General features: G+C 41.5%; 1 protein-coding gene across 3 annotated transcripts in view; it reads right to left on the reverse strand.

Moving 5' to 3' along the window:
- The window catches only part of PDE4D (phosphodiesterase 4D), a 633,293-nt gene that overhangs the window by 411,019 nt on the left and 199,238 nt on the right, over positions 1-23,036 (reverse strand). The window contains exon 1 of one of the 3 annotated variants that reach the window (XM_074932343.1): positions 5,809-5,858. The exons of 1 other annotated variant lie outside the window; for it this stretch is intronic. Coding sequence is in view for 1 of the 2 variants with exons in the window: in XM_074932336.1 (XP_074788437.1) it covers positions 4,788-5,176 (389 nt within the window). In the remaining variant the exon portion in view is untranslated. Of the gene's footprint in view, positions 1-4,787; positions 5,177-5,808; positions 5,859-23,036 lie in introns of those variants that run through there. One more of the 3 variants, XM_074932336.1, reaches the window with a different exon arrangement.

The following is a 23,036-nucleotide window of genomic DNA, read 5'->3' on the forward strand; positions in this document are numbered from 1 at the left end:
CTAATTATTGTAACATCTTGGGTGACAGTACCACTTAGTGGTAAACAAAGCAATAAAACACTGCCAGACAAGTAAACAACAAAATTCTTAATTAGACACTGCTACTAAATTCTGAGAGCATATTCTATTGGCCTGTAAACTGGAAAACACTCATCTTCCCTTTCCTTAGGATGTGTGGAAGTAGTCAGAACATAATAGATCAAAAGCAGCTTTTCAAACCAAGCAGGAGAACAGAACGGGTTTTAGGATGGAAAGGGTGCGTTTTATTGGCATACACAGCAGACTTTTGCTAAGATTTGCAAAGGCACTGTTATTTTTCCAGGTGCTCTATTTGTAGCTACAGGAATCAAGGACTTATCTAGCTAAATGATTACAGGGTCAAATCTCAGACTTCAGAAAGTCAAGAAACTAACACATAAAACTCTTTTCTTCTCTTAATAAAGCCTCTGGACCAGTGACATACCACACTGCATTCAATCTCGGATGTTATTTTGGTTTCTTAACCCCTTATTGTGCGGTATAAGGATAAGATTGACATGTCAAGAAAATATCAGTACTTTGGAGCACTCTCCACGTGTAAGGAATGCAGTGGTGGATGCTACCTGCTTAGACCTAGTCCCATACAAGAAATGGAAAGGCAGAGGATGTAGGTGTTTTTGACAGCAACTAAATTTAATGGCCAATTATCAAAGTACAGTTTTAAATAGGCAGCATGAGGGAACAAGCACCAGAATTGCATGATTGCAAAAGGGTAATGTTGCCTTACCTGTGTGAAGCTGCTTACGCATAAATACAGACGAAAAGTTGGTTTTGTGAAGAAGCTTAGAGCTGTACACCACTTGAGATAAAATTTACAGAGACCAATTATTAAAAACAGATCTGGGAAAATTGATAAAAAGAAGTCTAAGGTCTGAGAGATTAGGATGCATCTTAAGGGTACAACATCTTCTTGTAGAAGATTCCACAGTGGAATAAGGACTGATGGTATTTCTTCTCTGTTTTTTCGAGTCTGAAATTTCAGTAGTGAAAAATAGAACATAGAAAGATGACATGGCAAGATGATTTAACTGACATATGACTAATGACCTTTAAAAATGCTATTTTTTTAAAAAAATAACAAAAGTGTAAATATAGACCGTGCAATAATGACAGTTATGTGAGAAGCAAATAGAGGTACCTAAAATTTTTGAAGATAACCAGCACTTCAGCTCCATTTATTACACTAAATGTTTTTGCACTCCAACTGGAAAATTATTTGAGTGGAAGTATTTATTTCCCAATTCTACTAGTACTATTTATTATTACATAGTACCTTTTATTCTATGATCTAAAAAATCACTTTAACATAAACCTGTAATCACTCTATTTCTATTTTTATTTTACACATGAGAAAACAGTGTCAGAAAGAGATTGAGTTGCCCAAGACCACACAGTAGACAATGGGGAAAAAAAAAAAAAAAAAAAAAAAAAAAAAAAAAAGATTACAGATAGTCCCAGCTAATCTTCTTGACTTCTCTGGCTTTTGTATAGCTCTTGTGTATATGAATTCAAAGCACTTACCTCCTTATTTGAAAATGTAGGAATAATCTTAACTTTTAAGAAAGAGACATCAATCAATAATTCTGATACGTTGTTCTGTGTAATGAAATGCTATCGTTTCCTTGAAGGAAATACAGTGTTGTACTAAATAAGTTGTGTGCAAAGTTACTGATGATCATATGGAGCCAGAGTAAGCATTAAAATGGTTATAAACACTTCACTTTCTGAACTACAAGCACACTGCTTTTTTCAAGTAATTCAGTTTAGAATTTTTGCTTTCAAGTGTTAACTCTCTTCAGTCTGGATATTTAAGATACACTAGTCTGTTGTAACTCAAATTTTAACATATGTAATTCCTTCTTCTCATTTATTTTGAAAAATATAACTGTTACATACTTTTAAGTTTTCTACAAAAAAAGTTAAGTTTCTCTACAAAACTTAAAATAGAAGAAACTTCAAAGTTGCATATTTGGCCTCATCAGTGTTCCTTTATGGTTTTCACCGATGTTTTGAGAATTAAGACATCTTCAAAGCAAACCAAAACATATTCTGGTAAAACAATGCTATAGATACAGTTTTGGAACATTTGAGCCATTAATGTTTAATACTATCCCTAATACATGGTGTGTTTTCTGTACAGTTCTATACAAAATTTTTCCCACCCTTTCATATTCAGAGTAATTTGGGGTTTTCTGAAAGACAAGCTTATCACCCTAGACCATAACAGATCCATGGGAATCCGTTAAGAAATGTTCTTCTGACAAACAGGTTAAACAAAGGAGAAATAGTAAAAAGTCAATATAAAAAGGGAACCGAAATACTTCAGAAAAGAATGGTGCCTTTTTCAAAAGCATCAGGGCTTTTTGCAAGTTACTGGTTTTACAAGAACACTAAGAAGATATTTTGCTTTGCTTTCCATGAGAAAAAGCAGTTGGCCCAGAACCTGAAAGTCCTCGAAAAAACAGCCTTTTCTGATAGTGCTTGAACACATTTCTAAAGCAATTTGTTGCAGTTCAGTTTGTGTTTCCATACCATAGCTGTTTGGTTTCATTCAAATTATTTAACCGTGAGAATTTATTTTTTCTAAGAAAGTTGTGGAATGGTCAATTTTATTGAGCTTCTTTACTCCGCTTTGCTTTAGTACATCTAAAAAGAAGGCACATCTGAAGCATTTTCACTAATCCTATAAAATGAAGATAAAATCCACTGACAACCCTCCCCTCAAATTTAAAGCAGCATGTCTTGTCAAAACATTGTTGCACTTACTTACAAAATGACTGGTAGTTTAAAAAATCAAGACACTGTTCATGGAGACTTTAAAATCCTATTTAAATACATATCATAAGAATGGTAATTCAAAATTTTTTAATGGCCCATAATATGCATGCTTTTCCTTCTCACCTTGGCTTGTCATCCCCTCAGTAACTAATCACTTATGGAATAATGCTTCATATATTCAAAACAACCGTTACCATTCACAAAAATTAAACTGCTTTGCATTCAGAAAACGCATTTAGTCTTAAAGATTGAAAACCCTAGATGTCTGGTGTTTTTTCTATAAAAGAAACAGAAATGTATTGGAAAAAGCATAGAATTGAACATTTGCTCATTTTTGAAGCATATGATCTGTTCTTTCATTTCTTACATAGTAAAAAATTTAACATTCTTAACTTTGGACAAGCATGAATTCACACAAGTGATACAAAGGTGTAGAAAAATAATGGTTGCATGAAAACCAAAGCTATTAGAGGGCAGATTTTAAAGTGTAGTTCTAATCTAGAACTGCTGAACCTCCTTTAATATCTCAATTATATGTGAAATGGAAAAGAAGCCAACATCGGGTAGAAATAGAAAAAAACACTGCCAGAGAACATTCAGGTATGTCTTGCTCAGATTTATGGCCAATGCTCCATAATAAAGAATACAGTGTGTACCACAGAAACACACAAAGCAGTCTTCGTTCAGAAAGGGTTCTATTATTTATTCATCGAGCATATCATGCTATAAAAATCTGATTATCCAGGAAACCAAAAATCTACAAAGTAGCTGAGTATTAAGTATTGTCCCTCTGCCCACCAGTTGTCTCCATAAATCCTTTATTCGCAATGTCCGCTTAATATTCAAATACAAGCATATGGCTTTCCATGAAAAGGAAGTGGTTCCAGCTACTAAAAATGAAGACCGAATAATAAATCGATCGATCAAATGCAATGTCCTACTGATTTTGACGGAAAATTTGATTTTAAAACAGACACTCGCGATAGCCATCGAGGGCAAAACAGGTATTGTTGAGCTACTCACTGCAAAATAAATGTACAGCTCATTTAACGGGGAACAATAGACTAGTAGATGACGGACTCCTCCCTCTGGCTAAGAAACCATTAGCCTATTTTCTCGTCTAAACCCATTCAAACTACCAGGACCCTAACCCTGGATTTGCCAGACCGTCTCCCACCTCCCGGAGCTCTCATTATTTTAACTTTGTGCAAACACCGCGCGGATCGCGTCCCTCCCCACTCGGCACCGGCGCTGCGGGTTCCCGGGAAGCGCGGGCAGCACGGGCAGCCCCAGCGAGGAGGGGCAGCCGGGCAGGCGGCGGCGGGAAGCGGGGCGGCGGCGGAGCCGGGCGGCGGCGGGAAGGGGAAGCGGGGCGGCGGCAAACGGGAAGCGGGAGGCGGGAAGCCGGGCCCGGGCGGAGCCGCCGGCGGCGGCGGGAAGCGGGGCGCGGGCGGAGCCGGGCGCAGGGCCCCGCGCCGCCGGCCGCCCCGCGCTGGCCGCCGGGCCGCCGGCTCCGTGCTGGCACAGACGCGGCCCCGCTCCCACCCACGTGTGCCGCCACTGCCTTTCCACCCGCAGGCAGCGCGTATGGGACGACGTGCCGCCGCCCGCGCCGCGGTCACGCCCGCTCCAGGCGAGCCCTGCCCAGGCGCGCCGGGGCGAGCCGCCCCGCTGCCCGCAGCCTCCCGCCCCGGGCGCCCCGGCCCGCCAGCCCCAGCCCGGCCCCACGTCCCGCCAGCCCGGCCCCACGTCCCTGCGGGAGCCTCCGCAGCCGCACGGCGCCCCCTTCCCCGCCTCCCCGTCGCGGGGAGCGGGGTCGGCCGGACGGGAGTCCCGCTGCGCCCGCTCCTCAGCCGCCCCCCGCCGGCTCCCCCCTCCCCGCGGCCGGGAGCAGCCATGGCGGGCGGGAGAGCGGCGCCGCGCCCCCGCGCGCGACACGGCCGGAGCGGTTGGGCCAAGCCCTCTCCTACCGTCTGAGTCCCTGGAAAGAGGAGGGCCAGGACATCCGCGATTTCTTCAAGCCGGGCCGGTGGCCGGTCTCCACGGCGTAGGAGCCGCGGTCCACGGCTCGGCAGTAGAGGTATCGCTCCGTGTCGGAGTAGCCGCGGTGCCTGACGCGAGCCCCGGCCAGGCAGCGGCCCCGCGAGGCGGGCGGCGGCGGCGGCGGCGGGCCGGGGGGCTGCTGGTGCTGGAGGAACTGGTGCTGCCGCAGCTGCGGCGGGTAGTGCTGCTCGTGCCGCCACAGATGCTTGGGGGCTTGGAGACTCCCGCTGCCCCCGGCGCCGTCGCTGCCGCCGGCGCCGTCGCTGCCGCCGGGCAGCGCGGACAAGCCGCTGCCGCCGCCGCGCTCTGCCTCCATGCTGCCGGCGGGCGGGCGGGCGGACGGGCCGGGCCGGGGCGCTGGGGGCCGGGGGGGGGCCGGGGCGGCGGCCGCCGCCTTCCTCCGGGCAGCGGCGGGGAAACTGTGCTGAAAAGTTGGACAGCTCCTGCCGCACCGCCCCTCGGCCGGGAGTGGGAGCGGCTGGGGCCGCCGCGCCGGCGAGTCCTCCTGGCCACCCGGGAGCGGGGAGGCGGGGAGAGGGGGCGGAGGAGGAGAGGGGCTGGCTTCCCGCTCGGAAATATTTAAAGCCGGGCTGGAGCCGCCGCGGCGGAGAGCGGAGCCGGCAGCGGGCTGCCGTGGGCGCGGGGGAGGCCCGGGGGCGGCGTGGGAAGGCCCAGGGGGGGATGCCCGGCCCGGGGGGGAGGGAGGCCCGTCTCTCCCGGCCGCGGCTCCAGCCCGCCCCCCCCGGGCGCGCCTCTCCCTGCCCGGCGCCGAGGCAGCCGCGTCGCTCCTGTCCGGACGTGACCCCCCAGCGGGACTCGCCCTGCAGCGCGGCGGCAGATGGCGAAGTTGCTCACGCCCCAGTCCACCGGGAACTTCGCGGTGGGTTAAAAATGGGTGCTTACTCCCTAAACTCCGGCTCCCGACACCCCTTAGTCCCTGTATCCTACTTCCAGTCCTCGTCGCATCAGGTTCAGAAATCGTCTGTTCCCCAACTTGAAACCTTCCACCTGGTCTGCCATCTTCCCCGATGAGTAAGCTCTCTCCCCGCTGAGAGTAAGACTGGCTGTAAGTCAATGCGAGGAAGGTTTAATTATAGCAATGCTGAGCCTACTGCTAACAGGGAAGCTTTTATACCATAAACCACTAGTTTCAGGAGTTTCTAACTGCCGCAGGAAAAGGAAAAAAAAAAAAAAAAAAAAGTTAAAATATACAGGACATCAATTTCATCCTAAAAAAGATTTTTTAAAATTAGTTTTACATTTCAGATCCTTTTGTGCTCATATACAATGAATAATCAGGAACGAAGGACGTTGTTGGTTTGTTGGGTTTTTTGCCTTTTTTTTTTTAATTTTTTTTTAAAAAAAAGCAGAATTCATATTTGTACTGTGTGGTAATACTCTAAAAACTAACACATCTTCTATTCATAACAAAATTATAATCACTACACTCCTGACAAAATATGAAAAAGACAGATGCAGGTGTTCACTTGAAAACTATTAATATGTATTTGTCTGGTCACTCTATTCTGTTTGCGAGTATCAGTATTAAGCAAGAATGCATTTCAAAAAATGTTTCTTCTACAGTACCTTTACAAAAACATTATTATTTTCTTCGAGTCAGTGTTTATCTACTCATTAGGCTGTTCTGATTAGTTTTCATGCACATCTTCTACTTCCTCAATCACTTAATTGGTCTTACCATCCTTTATCCCTTTCCATCACAGATCTGCAATCATTTTAAACTTCATTTCTTTCTGAATTTCTGAATTTGTGTTGATGCTTTTTTTTCCATTCTCCATCTTAAAAGCGAGCCTTCCTTCCCAGACACACAGCACTCTAAAATCAAGATTCACCTAACCATGTACATCCAAGCTTCTGTTGGGCAGAACTCCCAGTCTGTGTTTTTCCAAGCCAACAGTACTTTCCTAGATAATCCTGATAATCATCTGTCATCTCTTCATTTCTTCTTTCCTGCCCTAATAAATTTTGGTTTCACCAAACAATTTCAGACAAGATAGTAACTTGAGATCAATATTGTAAATACTGGGAAAGAGCCAAAGTAGTACTTTCACTGAATAAAACTTGAGTTTAAACCCATGCATTTATCAAGTTCTGATTCTCCTGCTGTTTATCCAGACATACAAGACTATTTCCAAACCAGATATCTTAGGTGCTACCACTTTCCCAGCTGTACAGGCTGTGACAATTTTGACAGCATGTATAGAACAAAGAAATTGGAAGAAGATGAAAGGAGAAAGGCTGAAGTGAGACAAAAGGGAGAATAATACCCAAAATTAAATGTACAATGGGGATAATTTCAGTGTGGGATATAGGCATATTGCATGCAAATCCATTAAAAACTTGGAGAAGAGAGGTAACTTTTTCCCGTCTCTGCCTCCAGACCCATAGTGCAGCGGGACTGTATTTCACAGTTGCTAGTTCTCTCTACTCTCCTAAAATTAGGCACAGCTTCTGTGACCAACCTCAACATAATTTCACAGAATCATAGAACTGCTGCTTGAAAGGGCCCTCATGAGGTTGTCCAGTCCAGCCTCATGCCCAAAATAGGACTATCATCAGCAATAGATGACATCAGCCATGGATGGCTCTGTCTGAACCTCAAAAAACCTCCAGCAATAGAAATTCCCCAGCCTCCATGGATAACCTGCTCCAGTGCCACATCACATCCCTAATGAAGAAGATTTTCCTGATGCTCAGTCTGAACATCCCAGTCAGGGGCCCTTGCTCTTCCTTAAAGAGCATGTCACCACCAAGAAGGGCTTAAATTTGCTGTCTTTTGCAACTACCCTTCAAGTAGCTGCAGGCTGCCATTGGATCACCTTTCACCTCCTCCACAGCAGACCTAAGTAAGCTCAGCCCCCTCAAGTGCTCATCACTGATGGTGTGCTCTAGGCCCTGACCATCCTGGTAATCCTCTCCTGGGCTGCCAACATTGCCCTTGATCCACTAGCTACAGCCCCTTTGGCACGTAGTTAGTTTTATTTGTGGTGAAGAGTGCACTGTTTGGCTGCTATCCACCCTGCAGTCCATTGAAACCCACAGGTCCTTTCCAGTAGGGCTGTGACCGTCAGTCACTTGCTGGCCTGTGCCGGTGCTTCAGGTTATCCTGTCTGGGTGCCAAACTCTGCACTTAGCACGGGCTCTGGTATCAACCCCTCAGGCCATGTGCTCATTACCAGCTGCCAGCCAGGTGTTGAGCCAGCAGTCCCTACCTTTGATCCCAACTAACAGTCTGCTTGTCCAGACCAGACTTTCTCAGTTTTCCAGTGAGAATGTTCTGGGGGATTGTTTTGAAAGCCTTACTAAACTGGAGGCAAGTTACACCCACTGTTCTCTCTTCCGCACAGTCTCTTCATCATGGTAGGCAGTCAAGTCAATCAAACATTACTTGCTCTTGGTAAATCTGTATGTTGAATAGTCCTGACTATCTTCATGTCCTTTACAGGTCTGGAAATAGATTCAGAGATGTGCGTGGACCTTTCCAGCAACTGAGGTGAGGGTGATATGTCCGTAATACTTTCATCCTTCTCCCCGCCTTTCTTAAGGATGGCTGTAACATTAACATTTTCCCAGATGACAGGGACTTCCCTTATCCATCACGACTGTCCACAAATGAAAAACAGCAGCCTCACAATCACACTGGCATTGCCCTTTGGATCAGTCTGAACTGATCTTACGTATCTGCATTTATAAGGGCACTTCTGATATTCCCCATTCAATCCAATATTTTCTGAGTACACCTAATATTTTAGACACCGAGCACAATTTGATGTATTTGCTTTCTAGTCAGTTGTTAACCCAGATTCTGCATAACTACATTTAGTATATTCATGTTTGCTCTCAGAGGCTCACAGAAGTGCAATGTGGAGAAAGAAAGATCTGTTTAAAATGTGCCTATCTAAGCATATTATCTAAGCTTATCTCAAAACCTCTGGAGGAATGATTTTATCTCTTTAGAAGTGTTATCTGCTCCTCCACTTGCAAGTGTCAAAAAATTCTCTGAGCCTCCACCCACAAAGTATAGAGTAATCAGAGTAAGTATTCTGTACATCACATTATCTGTCCCAGACCATCTTTCCTCACAAACTGCAGATCATCTTGGTTATGCTGGTTAAACAGTTCTTCTGAGCACATTCTCATTTATTTTAAGAAATTATACACCCTAATTCACATCAAGTTAGAGACCAGTCAAGTCAATAATTTAACAGACCACAGAGATGGTAACCTCCAAAGGAAAGGAGTTGATGAGACTTGGATCTCAGAAAGCCAGACCAGTCTCTGTGACCATGCTCCTATTAAACTGGGGCTGTGGTAGGCTGACCTTGGCTGGACACCAGGTGCCCACCTAAGCCATTCTATCACTCCCCTCTTCAGCTGGACAGGGGACAGACAATACAATGAAGATAAGGACAGGGAGAGATCATTTGCCAATTACCATCATAGGCAAAACAGATCTGACTTGGGGAAAATTAATTTAATTTATTACCTAACAAATCAGCATAGTGTTATGAGAAATAAAAGCTTAATCTTGAAACATCTTCCCCCCCCTCCCCTCCCTTCTTCCTGGGTTCAACTTCACCCCCACTTTTCTCTACCTTCTCCCCCCAAAGTGGTGCAGGTGGAAGGGGATGGGGTTTGTGGTCAGTTCATCACCTGTTGTCTCTGCCACTCCTTCCTCCCCAGGGGGAGGACTCCTCACACTCTTCCCCTTCTCCAGTGTGGGGTTCCTCCCATGGCAGACAGTCCTCCATGAACTTCTCCAGTGTGAGTCCTTCCCACAGGCTGCAGTTTTTCATGAGCTGTTCCAGCGTGGGTCCCTTCCACAGGCTGCAGTCCTTCAGGAACAGGCTGCTCCAGCCTGGGTCCCCCATGGGGTCACAAGTCCTGTCAGCAAACCTGCTCCAGCGTGGGCTCCTCTCTCCACGGGGCCACCGGTTCTGCCAGGAGCCTGCTCCAGTGTGGGCTTCCCGCAGGGTCACAGCCTCCTTCAGGCATCCACCTGCTCTGAGTGGGGTCCCCCAGGGGCTGCAGGTGGAGATCTGCTCCACCGTGGACCTCCATGGGCTGCAGGGGCACAGCCTGCCTCACCGGGGGCTGCACCGGGGGCTGCAGGGGGGTCTCTGCTCTCGTGCCTGGAGCAACTCCTCACCCTCCTTCTTCACTGGCCTTGGTGTCTGCAGAGTTGTTCCTCTCACATATTCTTACTCTTCTCTTCTGGCTGCAATTGCACAGGGGTTTTTCCCCCCGCTTCTTAAATACATTATCCCAGAGGCGCTACCACCATCACTGATGGGCTCGGCCTTGGCCAGCAGCGGATTCATCTTGGAGCCGGCTGGCATTGGCTCTGTTGAACATAGGGGAAGCTTCTAGCAGCTTCTCACAGAAGCCACCCCTGTAATCCCCCTGCTACCAAAACCTTGCCATGCAAACCCCATATACAGGCTTACCGAGGTTTCATTTTAAAAATGCTTTATAATAAGGAAGGGTAATGCATATATACTGTAAGAGCTATATATTACTTACAGCCTTGGTGTATTCCATTTGTATATCTATTTCATAATTAGTAGCACTATTTTATTATTAAGAATAATGAATCTTTACATAGCATTTTTCATCCACTTCATCCAAAAGTACAAATAGGATGTTGTCACTTATATTTTACAGAAGTAGAAACTGAACCACAAGGCACAGTATTAAGGCAGACATTCAGTTACATTTAAATATATGACTTTCATTCCAGTCACTTACTAGTGTTTATATTTAAATTTTAAAAAACCTGTATATGGCCAGTTGTTTATGGCATTGGTGTGCTAAGACACTGCCAGAACATTTTTTTACTAAAGCACAGAATATTTATGCTTCCCTGCAAAATATGCTATAAATGGAACTAGCACCTTTCTATATATTAAAAAAAAAAAAAAAAAAAGTATATGATCCTTTTTTGTCAATCTTTCCTCTGTGAAGTCAAGGCACATTTTTTTTCTTACTTGCCAAGCTTATTTCACCACAGAATTCTCACAAGTACTAAGTCTGCTGAAGACTCAATCGCAACGGAACATTCTACATTTGAGAGTTGTAACTGAAAATTATTTAGAAAAATAAATTTCTTTTCATTTTCCTGAACTTGCCTGAGCCTTCTCACAGGAGACTGGAACCTCCCTAGTGAGTTGAGGCTTGAATATGAGAACTACTGCTCCAAACATGCCCACCTATTAGCCTTGTATTAGCATCTCAGAGTTCTCTGTGTATATCACACCAAAATGCACAGAGATCCATAAAATAAAATGTAACATTTTACCTCATAAGAAAATGCCATTTGAAGTTAGCTAGGATTCTTAACCTTTCACATCTCTTTTTTAAAAACATATCCCTGCTTTCAAGAAATACTTAGAAAAATAGAATAGTGTTGAAAAAATAACAATTTTGTTTGCTTTTTAATATTTTTTTACAAAGGTTTTGCCAATATTTTCAAGGATCTTCTTCAGCTGATGGTGGTAGCATTAACAGTGTACTAAATAAACTCTTGTATCTCTTGCTCCTTCAGAATGGCACTGCCGTTCTTAACAGATATCTATGATGATACTGCAATGAAGATAAGTAATTTGAATGTACAGAAAATAATGGGGAGCATCTTATATTGTTCCTTCATTTCCTGGACTAATAATGACATGCAGTTCTTACAAACCACTGTAATTTATTTTTGGCTTGAATGTAAGGGAAGTATGTTGTCTAAGTATAATAGAAAGCATTGAAAATTGAGATAAAAACATAACATTGAAGGTCAATATATTAAAGAGTTAACAAGGATAACTGTATTAGAAAAGAAAATATATAGCAATTTAATTAGGAACCTAATAATGTCCACCTGTTGTCAGAGAAGCTACTTCTGTAATAGTTTGCATACCGTGTAAACAGTGATAAAGTGAATCACCTGCATTGTCTGTACAAGAAATGAACTAATGCTGACATGCACATTAGATGATGATTAATTTTGTTCAGTAGTATCTACCACTGATTACAGCACTGATAGTAATCCTGTTATAATTCAGCACAATGGCACTTAAGAAACTGTACTGTACTTTATGTATAACCATAAAGTTCCACTGAGTTCTTTTAAGTCCAATAAGATTGAATTTCAGATACAGTGGACAGCCACTAGCTGTTCTTCTAAATTTTTTTATCATGTCTGACTCATGAATCAGAAACATATTCCTGCTGCTAGCAATGGAAAAGGAATTCAGCAGATTGTCATTCTATAAATCCACTGAAAATTAAAGAGGAAAAAATGGAGTGCTTTATAACAAGTAGATGTCTGATCAAATGCAAAATACGTTCTTATATGTAGAACTACAAATCGTAGGAAAATAAAATATTATAAGAACATATCTGTGTAAGTGTTACATAACCTACTTGTATGGTGTAATATGTATTCACATTAATCATTAACTTCTTTACCATTGCAAACAAAGGGACAGTTATGGTAAGAGCACTGCATCTGTTTCAATATATATTCTGAAATCTTATTGCAGAGAGAAATTAACAATCAATAGCCTTTTGGTTGAATGCCTTTTGTAAATTATGGAATGATTCCATAATTTAATTAAACTAAAATTACTATTAACATGATAAAAGTGGTATTAATCTAGAACTGTATAATTATGCATGTTTGATGTTTATCACCTATTAGGAAGGCTGCTTTTCCAGTTTGCAGAAAGATGTTCCTGCAGGTAGCTCCATGGGGACTTAATTTTAACACAGATTTTTAGTGAGGAATAACACTTTCTAGTTTTGTAAAAAACCCAACACTGTTATTTATTAGCTATCTAATCTAGTGCCTTCTATATGTAAGTATAATTAAAATGCTTAATTTATGACCCTACAGATGGTAATTTTGAGTGTTCCTTAACTTTACCTGTGTTTAGTCACAACAGATTCAAAGGTCTATTTTTCTTAGAATAGGTGTGGTAATAATATCAAATTAATTTGTAAAGTAAAATAGAAGTCACACAGAATCACAGAATCATCTAGGTTGGAAAGGACCCTGGAGATCATCTAGTCCAACTGTTCGCCTAGCACAGTTTCCACCTACAGCATATCCTTAAGCTCTAAACCAACCCTACTCTTGAACACCTCCAGGGATGGGGACTCCACCACCTCCCTGGGCAGCCCATTCCAACACCTAACAACCCCTTCTGGAAAGAAATGCTTCCTAATATCTAGTCTGAACTTTCCCTGGTGCCACTTGAGGCCATTCCCTCTTGTCTTGTCGCTTTCTACTAGGCTAAAGAGACTCATCTCCAGCTCTCTGCACCCTCCTTTCAGGTAGCTGTAGAGGGCAATGAGGTCTCCCCTCAGCCTCCTCTTCTCCAGACTAAACACCCCCAGTTCCCTCAGCCGCTCCCCGTACGACCTGTGCTCCAGACCCTGCACCAGCTCCGTTGCCCTTCTCTGGACACGCTCGAGTCATTCAATGTCCTTTTTGTAGTGAGGGGCCCAAAACTGAACACAGGAATCGAGGTGCGGCCTCCCCAGTGCCGAGTACAGGGGTCAGATCCCTTCCCTGTCCCTGCTGGCCACGCTATTGCTGACACAAGCCAGGATGCCATTGGCCTTCTTGGCCACCTGGGCACACTGCTGGCTCCTGTTCAACTGGCTGTCAATCAGCACCCTCAGGTCCCTCTCTGACTGGCAGCTCTCCAGCCACTCCTCCCCAAGCCTGTAGCGCTGCTGGGGGTTGTTGTGGCCCAAGGGCAGCCCCCGGCATTTGCCCTTAGTGAAACTCCTCCAGTTGGGCTCAGCCCATGGCTCCAGCCTGTCCAGGTCTCTCTGCAGAGCCTCCCCACCCTCGAGCAGATCAACCCTCCCACCCAACCTGGTGTCATCTGCAAACTGACTGAGGGTGCACTCGATCCCCTCGTCCAGATCATCAATGAAGATGTTAAACAGGAGTGGCCCCAACACCGAGCCCTGGGGGACACCACTAGTGACCAGCCGCCAACTGGATTTAACTCCATTCACCACAACTCTCTGGGCCCGGCCATCCAGACAGTTTTTAACCCTGCAAAGTATGCGATTGTCCAAACCTCAAGCAGCCATTTTTGCCAGGAGAATTCTGTGGGAAATGGTGTCAAAGGCTTTGCTAAAGTCAAGGTAGACAACACCCACAGCCTTTCCCTCATCCCATAAGCAGGTCACCCTGCCGTAGGAGATCAGGTTTGTCCAGCAGGATCCACCTTTCATAAACCCGCTGACTGGGCCTGATCATCTGGTTGTCCCTCATGTGTTGCATGATGGTGTTTAGGATGAGCTGCTCCATCAGCTTCCCGGGCACCAAAGTCAAGCTGACAGGCCTGTAATTTCCCAGATCATCCTTTCAACCCTTCTTATATATGGGCGTCACATTGGCCAATTTCCAGTCAGTCAGGACCTCCCCGGTCAGCCAGGACTTCTGGTAAATGATGGAAAGTGGCTTGACGAGCACCCCAGCCAGCTCCTTCAGCACCCTCGGGTGTATCTCATCTGGTCCCATAGACGTGTGTGTGTCTGTGTGATGAAGCAGGTCACTAACTGTCTCCTGGATTGCAGGGGGGTTGTTCTCCCAGTCTCTGTATTTTGGCTGTGGAGGCTGGATTTCATCAATACAACTATTCTTGTTATTAAAGCATGGGGCAAAGAAGGCATTAAGCACCTCAGCCTTCTCCTCATCACCTGTTACCATATTTCCTCCTGCATCTAGCAGGGGATGGAGAGTCTCCCTGGACTTTCTTTTGCTACTGACATAGAAACTTTTCTTGTTATCCTTGATTTCAGAGGCCAAATTAATTTCCAGCTGGGCTTTAGCCCTCCTGATTTCCACCCTGCATAGCCTCACAGCCTCTTTGTAATCACTGTGAGTGGTTAGAACCTTCTTCCAAAGGCTGTAAACTCTCCTTTTCTCCCTGAGTTGCAGCCAAAGCTCCCTGTTCAGCCAGGGTGGTCTTCTCTGGTGCCAGGTTCTCTTATAGCACCTGGGGACCGCCTGCTCCTGAGCCATTAACACTTCCTTCTTAAAGAGTGCCCAGCCTTCCTGGACCCCTATACCCTTCAAGACATCTCCCAGGGGATCCTTTCAAGCAGGTGCCTAAACGAAACAAAGTCAGCCCTTCTGAAGTCCAGAATGTCAGTCCTGCTTAGCTCTCTCCTGACCTCTTTAAGAATAGAGAACTCTATTATTTCATTATCACTGTGCCCTAGTCGGCCTCCAACCTCCACATCATCCACCAGCCCTTCTCTGTTCACAAGTCATATCATTTTAAGTATTTACTACAATACCGACTACTGTATGGCTTTCAAAATCTGAATACAATCCCAAAGTTAACAGTTCCTTGTAAGCACATGGTTTCTTACAGAGAGTTTGTATACTAGAAGGACGTTTCTTTGAATTTACCAAAATTTCAGTTGCAAGAGCATAGTCTTTCTGTATAGAATGTATTCCTGTTCTGTATATTAAAGCACTGCGTTCAGTCCTATGGAGTACATTCTTCACAAGCCAGTCACAAAGAAGAGAAATATCCTGACACACAAAGCCAACCCTCTCCTCTTACCCAGGTAATATAAAATTTGTCAAGTATGTAAGAACCATGTGTTTGATATTGCAGGTACATGGACAGACACAGCTAAAGCCTGGGCTTTGACACCTCCAGGCTGATGCAGAGCTCTACTGATGAAAAGCTGAGGCTGACTGAGATGAAAGGCATTTTGCACCCACTAAGATCACAATTTCATATAACCTCCTACTTGGAGCTATGAGCAAAGGCTCGGTCTCTTTCAGAAGCACACTAAAAATCCCAGGCTAGATTCTCGCTAGTACTATATAAATACTGAATGTAAAAGGGGTCAGATCTTAAAATCATTCCCTTGACTGCCTTGATTTGCAGCTGGAGGAGGAAACAACAGCAACAGTTATTACTTTCCCAGTTGGATAGCACAGGAGCAAGAGAGAAAGGATTTAGCAGTTTGTGCTCTTCCCACTACCTCCTCCACTGTACCACAGCAGCAGATTACATGAAGCATAAGCCCCCAGAGAGGCTCCAAGGAGTTTCTTCCTTTTGTAGCAACAGGGGACACTGCTACCTTGATTCAAACTTTGTTTCCAAGTAGTTCTTGAATAATGCAGCTACACATCATCCACTGATCTGGGAAAATCACAAACTGAGAATCTAGCCCTTTTTAAATAAAGTCTCCAGTTTATTTTCCGCTCTATCAGTTGAATTTTTGATCTGCTCACTTCAAGCAGAGGAACGTGGGTGGCATCAAAGATATTTTATTAAGGGTGCACTTGTATGAAATTACTTCAGTTTGCAGGGGTTTAGGAGCATTTCATTTGTGTGAGACATGTACAGCCTCTTAATTTTACTCTTAGTTCTACAAATGAAACCTACAAGTTAAAAGCAAACCTCATTCATACCTAGTTTCACTCATTTCTCAGTGAAAAAGCATACTGGTCTAACACTAGGAAGAATTTCCAAAACAAACCAAAAAAGAGAACTGGAGTGCTTAGTCAAACTCCAAGGCAGGTGAGTCTTGCATGATTTCAGGTTTTAACCAATCTCTTGAAATAGTTGCTAGAAAATTCAAGACCATTCAAATTCTAACTGCTGAATATTGTGCTTTTGGATAAAGCTTGATGTTTATTCAGAACAAGGCAGTATAATTCTTTGGCTCCTTTATATTACTGAAACCGTATCTTGAGTTTACTACTCATTGTATAATAATTTGTTTCATAATTTCTAATAAGGATTTGGATTACTGAAACCCCCTCACATCTGAAGTATTTCTACATTTAAGTTCTCTTGAAACAAAAAAGGCTACTAAGTGTTCCACTAATTCAACTGAACCAATGTTTTTGGTAGGGCTAAACACCAAAAAAGTTATTTCAATAACTTTTTTAAAGTAGATATTTTTCTTTCTTACAACCCCTTAATTCCTTCAGGCTCTCACATATGCTTTAACAGTTTTCTCCAACTTTATCAAGTAACATAGAAACCAAAAGTAAAAATTCTTTAAAAATAAGTTTTAAAATAGTCACATTTCAGGGAAAGCAGTACAGGTATTTCAGTTGATTGTTCCCAGATAGTAAGAAGGCAAATGAATGGAAACTCTTATGCCAAGAGATTTCAGTTAATTACTCTCAAAGCCTGATAAAACTATTTCTGATTTTTGTTTTTTGTTTGGGTTTGGTTGTTTGGTTTTTTTTAAGTAAAGCTGTAGATCTATCCACCATCATTTGAATGAATAATGGAGTTTATTTCCTTCTTGGAAACGTCATTCAAAAGAAAATTACGTTCTCCTGTATAATATGTTTCAATGACTGGACAGCTTAATCAACATGTACTTAATCTTAACTTTGTCAGACACAAACCAAAGTTTAAAAATATAGTGCATTGCAACTAAAGTGTCAAACTCTCTAACATAGCAGAAACTACATATTGTTTAATTAGAAAGTTAGGAATCAGTATCAGTCATTTTTTCAATAAATGATTTTAAACAAATCATATAGACATAAATTATTTTAACAAATTATATTTCCAGTAAAATTTTCTGAATTACTTGATTTTGGTGAATCAAGAATATTAACAGTTGGAATAGTAAAATGTAATTTGTCATGTCAGTTGATTACTTATTATTTAAATGAAGGATGGAGGGGAAAGCAGCATTCATTAATGTGGGTAAGTGAGTGTGAATATTGCCAATTTAATTTCCCATCTGTAACTCTCCAAAGTAAAGGCTCTTATTAAAGTATAGTAACTTGAGATGTAAAAAAAGTTTTAAAGTGTTATTCATCAAAATTGTCATCTGTTACTTGTACATCTCATACTTGTTGAAAATATCTTCATGATATTAATGGCTTTATTTACTAAGCTTAGCTCATTTTTATTTGATAGTCCTCCAGCTAGAACCACTAGGAGGTTTTTCAGCTGTCTTCATTGAAACTTGGATTGTTCAGTTCATATTTGAGCTACAAGTGAATGTTATTTGAATTGCAATATTTGCCTGAAGCCTGTATAATATATCAGTTTTAGTTATGCTCTGAAAATATGACATTCATTGGCTGAAAATGCTTTCACATTTGTCAAATGAATCACTTGCATAAGAAGAGTACTGCCCTCCAGAGACAAATGTGAAAGATCTCATAGACAACTGTTTGCACAGTAAAATGCCATGCTTTTCAAGTTACTTATTTTACAAAAATGGTGGAGTGCTCTGGTCCTATCTTATCACTTCAGATAGCACCCACATATTTCTCTTCAACTCTCTCTTTCCTCTCACCAGTATTTTCAAGTGGAGAGAAACAGAGAAAGTTTAAATGATTAAAAACCACTTTCCACTTCTTAAAAAAAAAACCAAACACCAACCCAAACAAAAAAAAAAACCAAAAAAACACAAAACCAACCCACAACAAACAAACCAGAAGCTGAGCTTCTGCTTGGTATTTGCAGGTTTTATAAATCCTACAGGGATGCTAGCCAGATTGTGACTATTCAAGGCAGCAACTACAAAAAACTCTGAAACCATTCCCAGCTCTCTGGTCATTGTTCACCGAAGCACTCTTACCCTGCTTCCCCTCGAACTCATCAACAGAGCCTTATAGAGGCAAGAACCATAGTCTTAGAAATTATTACCTCTTTTATAGCAGTGTGACTTCATGCTGCTTGTACCAACATGGTCCAGTGCAATCAGAACATGTTAAATTTTTATTTGAAAAGGGATAAACTATCAGTGCCCAGATGCTATTGTTGGAATGTGATAAACATCTCAGGATTAACGGGGAATACTTGTAAGATTTTATCTTTGCATTTTTGTTACTGGCGGTTTTGAGGTTGTGGGTTTCTGCATTTTTTTAACAGTGAACCCTTCAAGGAAATAGATGTTCATATATTCAGTATCATGAGGGTGTTCATTAACAATACAGCACATTTCAATGAACACAAAGAGTTGGTCATGAACACTTTCCAAAAAACTTGTGTAATCTACATCCTTGTAGGCAGCAACAAATATTGCAAATGTACCTACAGAATAAATTAAGTACAGATTTATTTTCTTACAATCTGCTAGGTATCATAAAATATGAAGCACTAAGTTCTGTCCACAGGTTCTGCAAACAAGCAAACAGGTCATACTTCAGAGAATCAGGACTTTGAGTGCCACTGATCAGTCAGGCAATGAAACCATCTGGTTTGGATCGTGATGGATAGCCAATATTTGTTTAATGTTGAAGGAAAAAACACCACCAATAGCTCAGCACTTATGATTTCTCTGAGTGACATATAGTACTGGGTAAGAAATCATAATCCATGTACTGCTTTAATTACTGAAATAATTGCTGACAGCAAATGCAGTCAGAAATAGAAAGTTTGGGGCATTTTCAGTTGAAACTATTGAGAGAAAACAAATCCAACTGTTACCTTCTAAGTGAAATTCGTATTCTTACTTCAAACTCTTACACCATTATACTGGTAGCAACAATATTTCTGCTTTGTTTTCCTTTATCCACACTACCTTTTCCACAGCTTTCTGCATTCTTCGGTAGGTTGTGATATGTCCTTTTAATTCTTAGTTAAGCACATCATATAATAGATATGACTATGTTTAACTAACCATATAGCTATTAAGCAATGTACAGTTCTTGATCTTTCCTATGGAAAATGCTATACCAGAGAGGAATGATGGTAATTTTAACAGTTTCAACAGTATCATTTACTTATTCTCATCACAGTTCCTTGGTACTCCATGTTATTTTAGTAATACTCTGTGCACATTTTATTGGCCCTAACACAACATGGAAAATTGGTCACATAGCTTTTCTATGAGATTTCTTTGCTAGTCTTCACTATGCTTCTTGGCAAAACCCTTACCACAATTAGTCTTGGCTTATAAATTTAACTGTGTTTTGCAGACCGAGAAGACTTCTCCAAGCATCTTCAAAAATGTTTATGAAGTGTAGGGCATTTTTCTAATAACCTTTCTAAGCTATCTGCAGATTTAAAAATTTCTTTAATTTATAATTAAACAAACCAGATAATACTGAATTCCCTGTGTTAAAGCTGCCAGCCACACCTCCTGGAGCCACACTGATGATCAGCAGAAAATTTTTCATTATTGGATTTCTAAAAGGGATTCAAAGCCAAAAGACAGCACCAAAAAAAATTTCCTCTCATTGTAATGCGAATAGCATTTCATGAATTGGCGCAAAAGAGAGTAACAATTGCTCCTGCAATGTTACAGGACTACCATGAATATAACTTCTGTTATCTTGCACTATCATCAGGGCTCATCAGAAAGCATTCTAGAAAGGCTTTTAAAATTCTTTTACTGACTATTCTGGCACTCTGAGAAAATGTATTGTCAACTGAGCTGCAGCTTTTCAAAGGTCTAAACTGAAATTAAAAAATTTTAGGCTTGTATCTCTCTGACTTCAGTCATTCTTAGCTACCTAGCTGGCATTGAAACATACTCAAGCAAACAAGCAGAAGCCTCAAATGTTCTTAGAAAATTGCTACTTCTATGTTCTCTGACTTTATTATCCTGCTTATCTTGGGCTACTCCTACTCAATCCTCTTTAAATATCTTGAAAAGGTTAGTGTTTAATCACAGGTCAGGAAGGTCTTTGCTTGGTCTTTCGTAGATTGCTCTCACTATTGTTTTTAACATTTTGGGTTTTTTTCCAAATTCAAGGTCTATCAAAGGTAGGCAAAATAGCCCAATATTGAAATGACTATCCTCAAATCTTGGGAAAACTCCTATATCTAGCAACTCCTAGGAATTCCTCACCTTTCTCAGAAATTGTAGATGTCCCATCTGCCAGCAAGTATTGTGTAACAGCAGGTATGTATTTCCAAGAGCACCAAAGGAATAATGGATCTTCAACTCAGCCTACAATTGAAATGCCACTTACATTTAAACTGGAATACAGGATGCTTGGGTTCTATTCATGGCTGTAACAGAGATCCCAAAAAGTCCAACAGCCATGATTCCATTACTTACTAAGGCATTTTGAAAGAAGAAAAATTCTGAGAGGTGAGGTCATCAGAAACACAAAAAATCTTCTTATACAAATTCAGCACTAACCAGTATTGAAAGAAATCTAACTCCGGAGTATATTCTTCTGCAATGATGCAGCTGCTTTTCAGGTTAGCAACTTCTACTTTATTTTGTGTAGCTGTTCCCTAAAAATCTATGACAGAGTACGTCTAACCTCTGCTTTTTCCAGAAAAGCAATAACAATCATCTGAAATACAAGCATGTTAATGAAGATCTGAAAGATTTTTAAACTACTGGAGAAATCAACACTGCTTATTTTATGTTATTATCTTAATGCTGGGATTTTAAAGGCTTTTTCTATACCTTGTTAATTTTGGTGTTTTCCTTCTCTGCTACAATAAAAATATCATAATTCTGTAAGTTTTTAAATGAATGTTATTTACGTTGAACTAGCATGTCATTTATACTTAACAGAGAAAATCTTTTTTCCTCTGATTTAAATTAAGGCTAAATTTACAGAATGGTCTCCAGAGGAAACCCCAGAATACTGATGATTTTACATTAATCTCCCACACAGCTTTTAGTACCTCTGTGTAGGCCACATCCTGTCGCCATTTCATTAAACAGGATTTTGCCACCATCCCTACACACAGAACAATCAGGCTTTCCAAGTATATTCTACATCAAGAAATTTTAGCACCAAACACAGAGATGACAAAAGCACAGTTATTGTCCAAATTTATACTAATTAATCTGTGAATCAAAAACCACAATTATATATTCACATTTGATGAAGAGGAGCAATTGCTACTGATTCATGCATACATAATAAATGAAGCATCTCAGAAGAAGCATTTAGGGCTAAGGATTATTTCATACATTTTACTTTTGCAATTATAAATAAGATTAGACCTTTGACTAAGAAAATTACTAGGATGACATCAATTTTTACATTTACAAGAACATCTTGCTGTAGCTCTCTCTGTATATACAAAAAAGTGCTATTCACACCTGTATTTACGTTATCTAATAATTCTTTTTTCCAGAATTGCATGAAAGTTTCTATCATTTCACTGTCATAAAATGACTTGGAAACCATGGTGCTGAATATTGTTTAAGTTACCTGATACACTGTATAAGTTACTCAATACAGCCTTTTAGTTGTTCTCTATTTAAAACCACATTGAACTTGGGTCTCTATTTAAAACCACATTGAACTAGGGTCTTATGCCAAAGATGAGGAATAGTTACAAAACTTATATAGAACATGAAAGTGAACTATCTTACATTGTGGCAGACCAAGAAAAGCAGAATGTGTATGATTAGTAGATGTTTTAGGCAGTGATAGAGATTATAATAAAACACCTATAAGCATCAGAAAGATGTAAATCTCTGGAGGAGGAAAGAGATATGAGCCAGAACAGAGTAACAGAGGGAATCTAAGGAGGGAAATGTTGCAGCGAAGTTGCAGTCAGAGACACAACTCCCGCAAACTTCTCTAAGTTTTCATAAAAATCCAATTTTTTGAGTCTAAAACTAGATAAAAGCAGCTGAAAATCCAGACTACTTATATGTCTTAATTGAAAAGTCTCAACTTCTGCATGTTCAATGAATTTCAGATCATACATAGCTATCAAAAAATATCACCATACTTATCACCATTTTCTGTTAGGGACATCCAAATGTATCTAATATGTTAGACCTGATAAGGCCACAGACTGTCATAATGAAACCTCTTATTGTAGGGTCTGTGAGATTCTGCAGCCACCTATTCACACATTTCTCATTTTCAAACTGTTGCGTTTAATCACCCTGCCACCTATACCAGAAAAAAGACCAGAGTTACTTTTGAATTAAAGAAAATGATAGTTGAGAAGGGATGTGGCAAGAGAGAACAGAATGAGACCATTACATACCCATTACTTGAGATTGCACAGAAAATTATTTTGTTGAAAGTAATAGCAGTCAACCAGATCTTAGTCTGTCACATGGAGTAGATCTTCTGATAAGGCCCACATCTTTACTCGGTACTCAGAAGTTCAAGCAACAGACCAATGAAAAACATCTCATAAAATTGGTTCACTGCTGGGAAAGAGGTAAAGCCAGACTTACAGCCTTTCATGGCTTGGCTCTTC

The sequence above is a fragment of the Athene noctua genome, chromosome Z (genome assembly GCF_965140245.1).
Source record: "Athene noctua chromosome Z, bAthNoc1.hap1.1, whole genome shotgun sequence".
Taxonomy (NCBI): domain Eukaryota; kingdom Metazoa; phylum Chordata; class Aves; order Strigiformes; family Strigidae; genus Athene; species Athene noctua.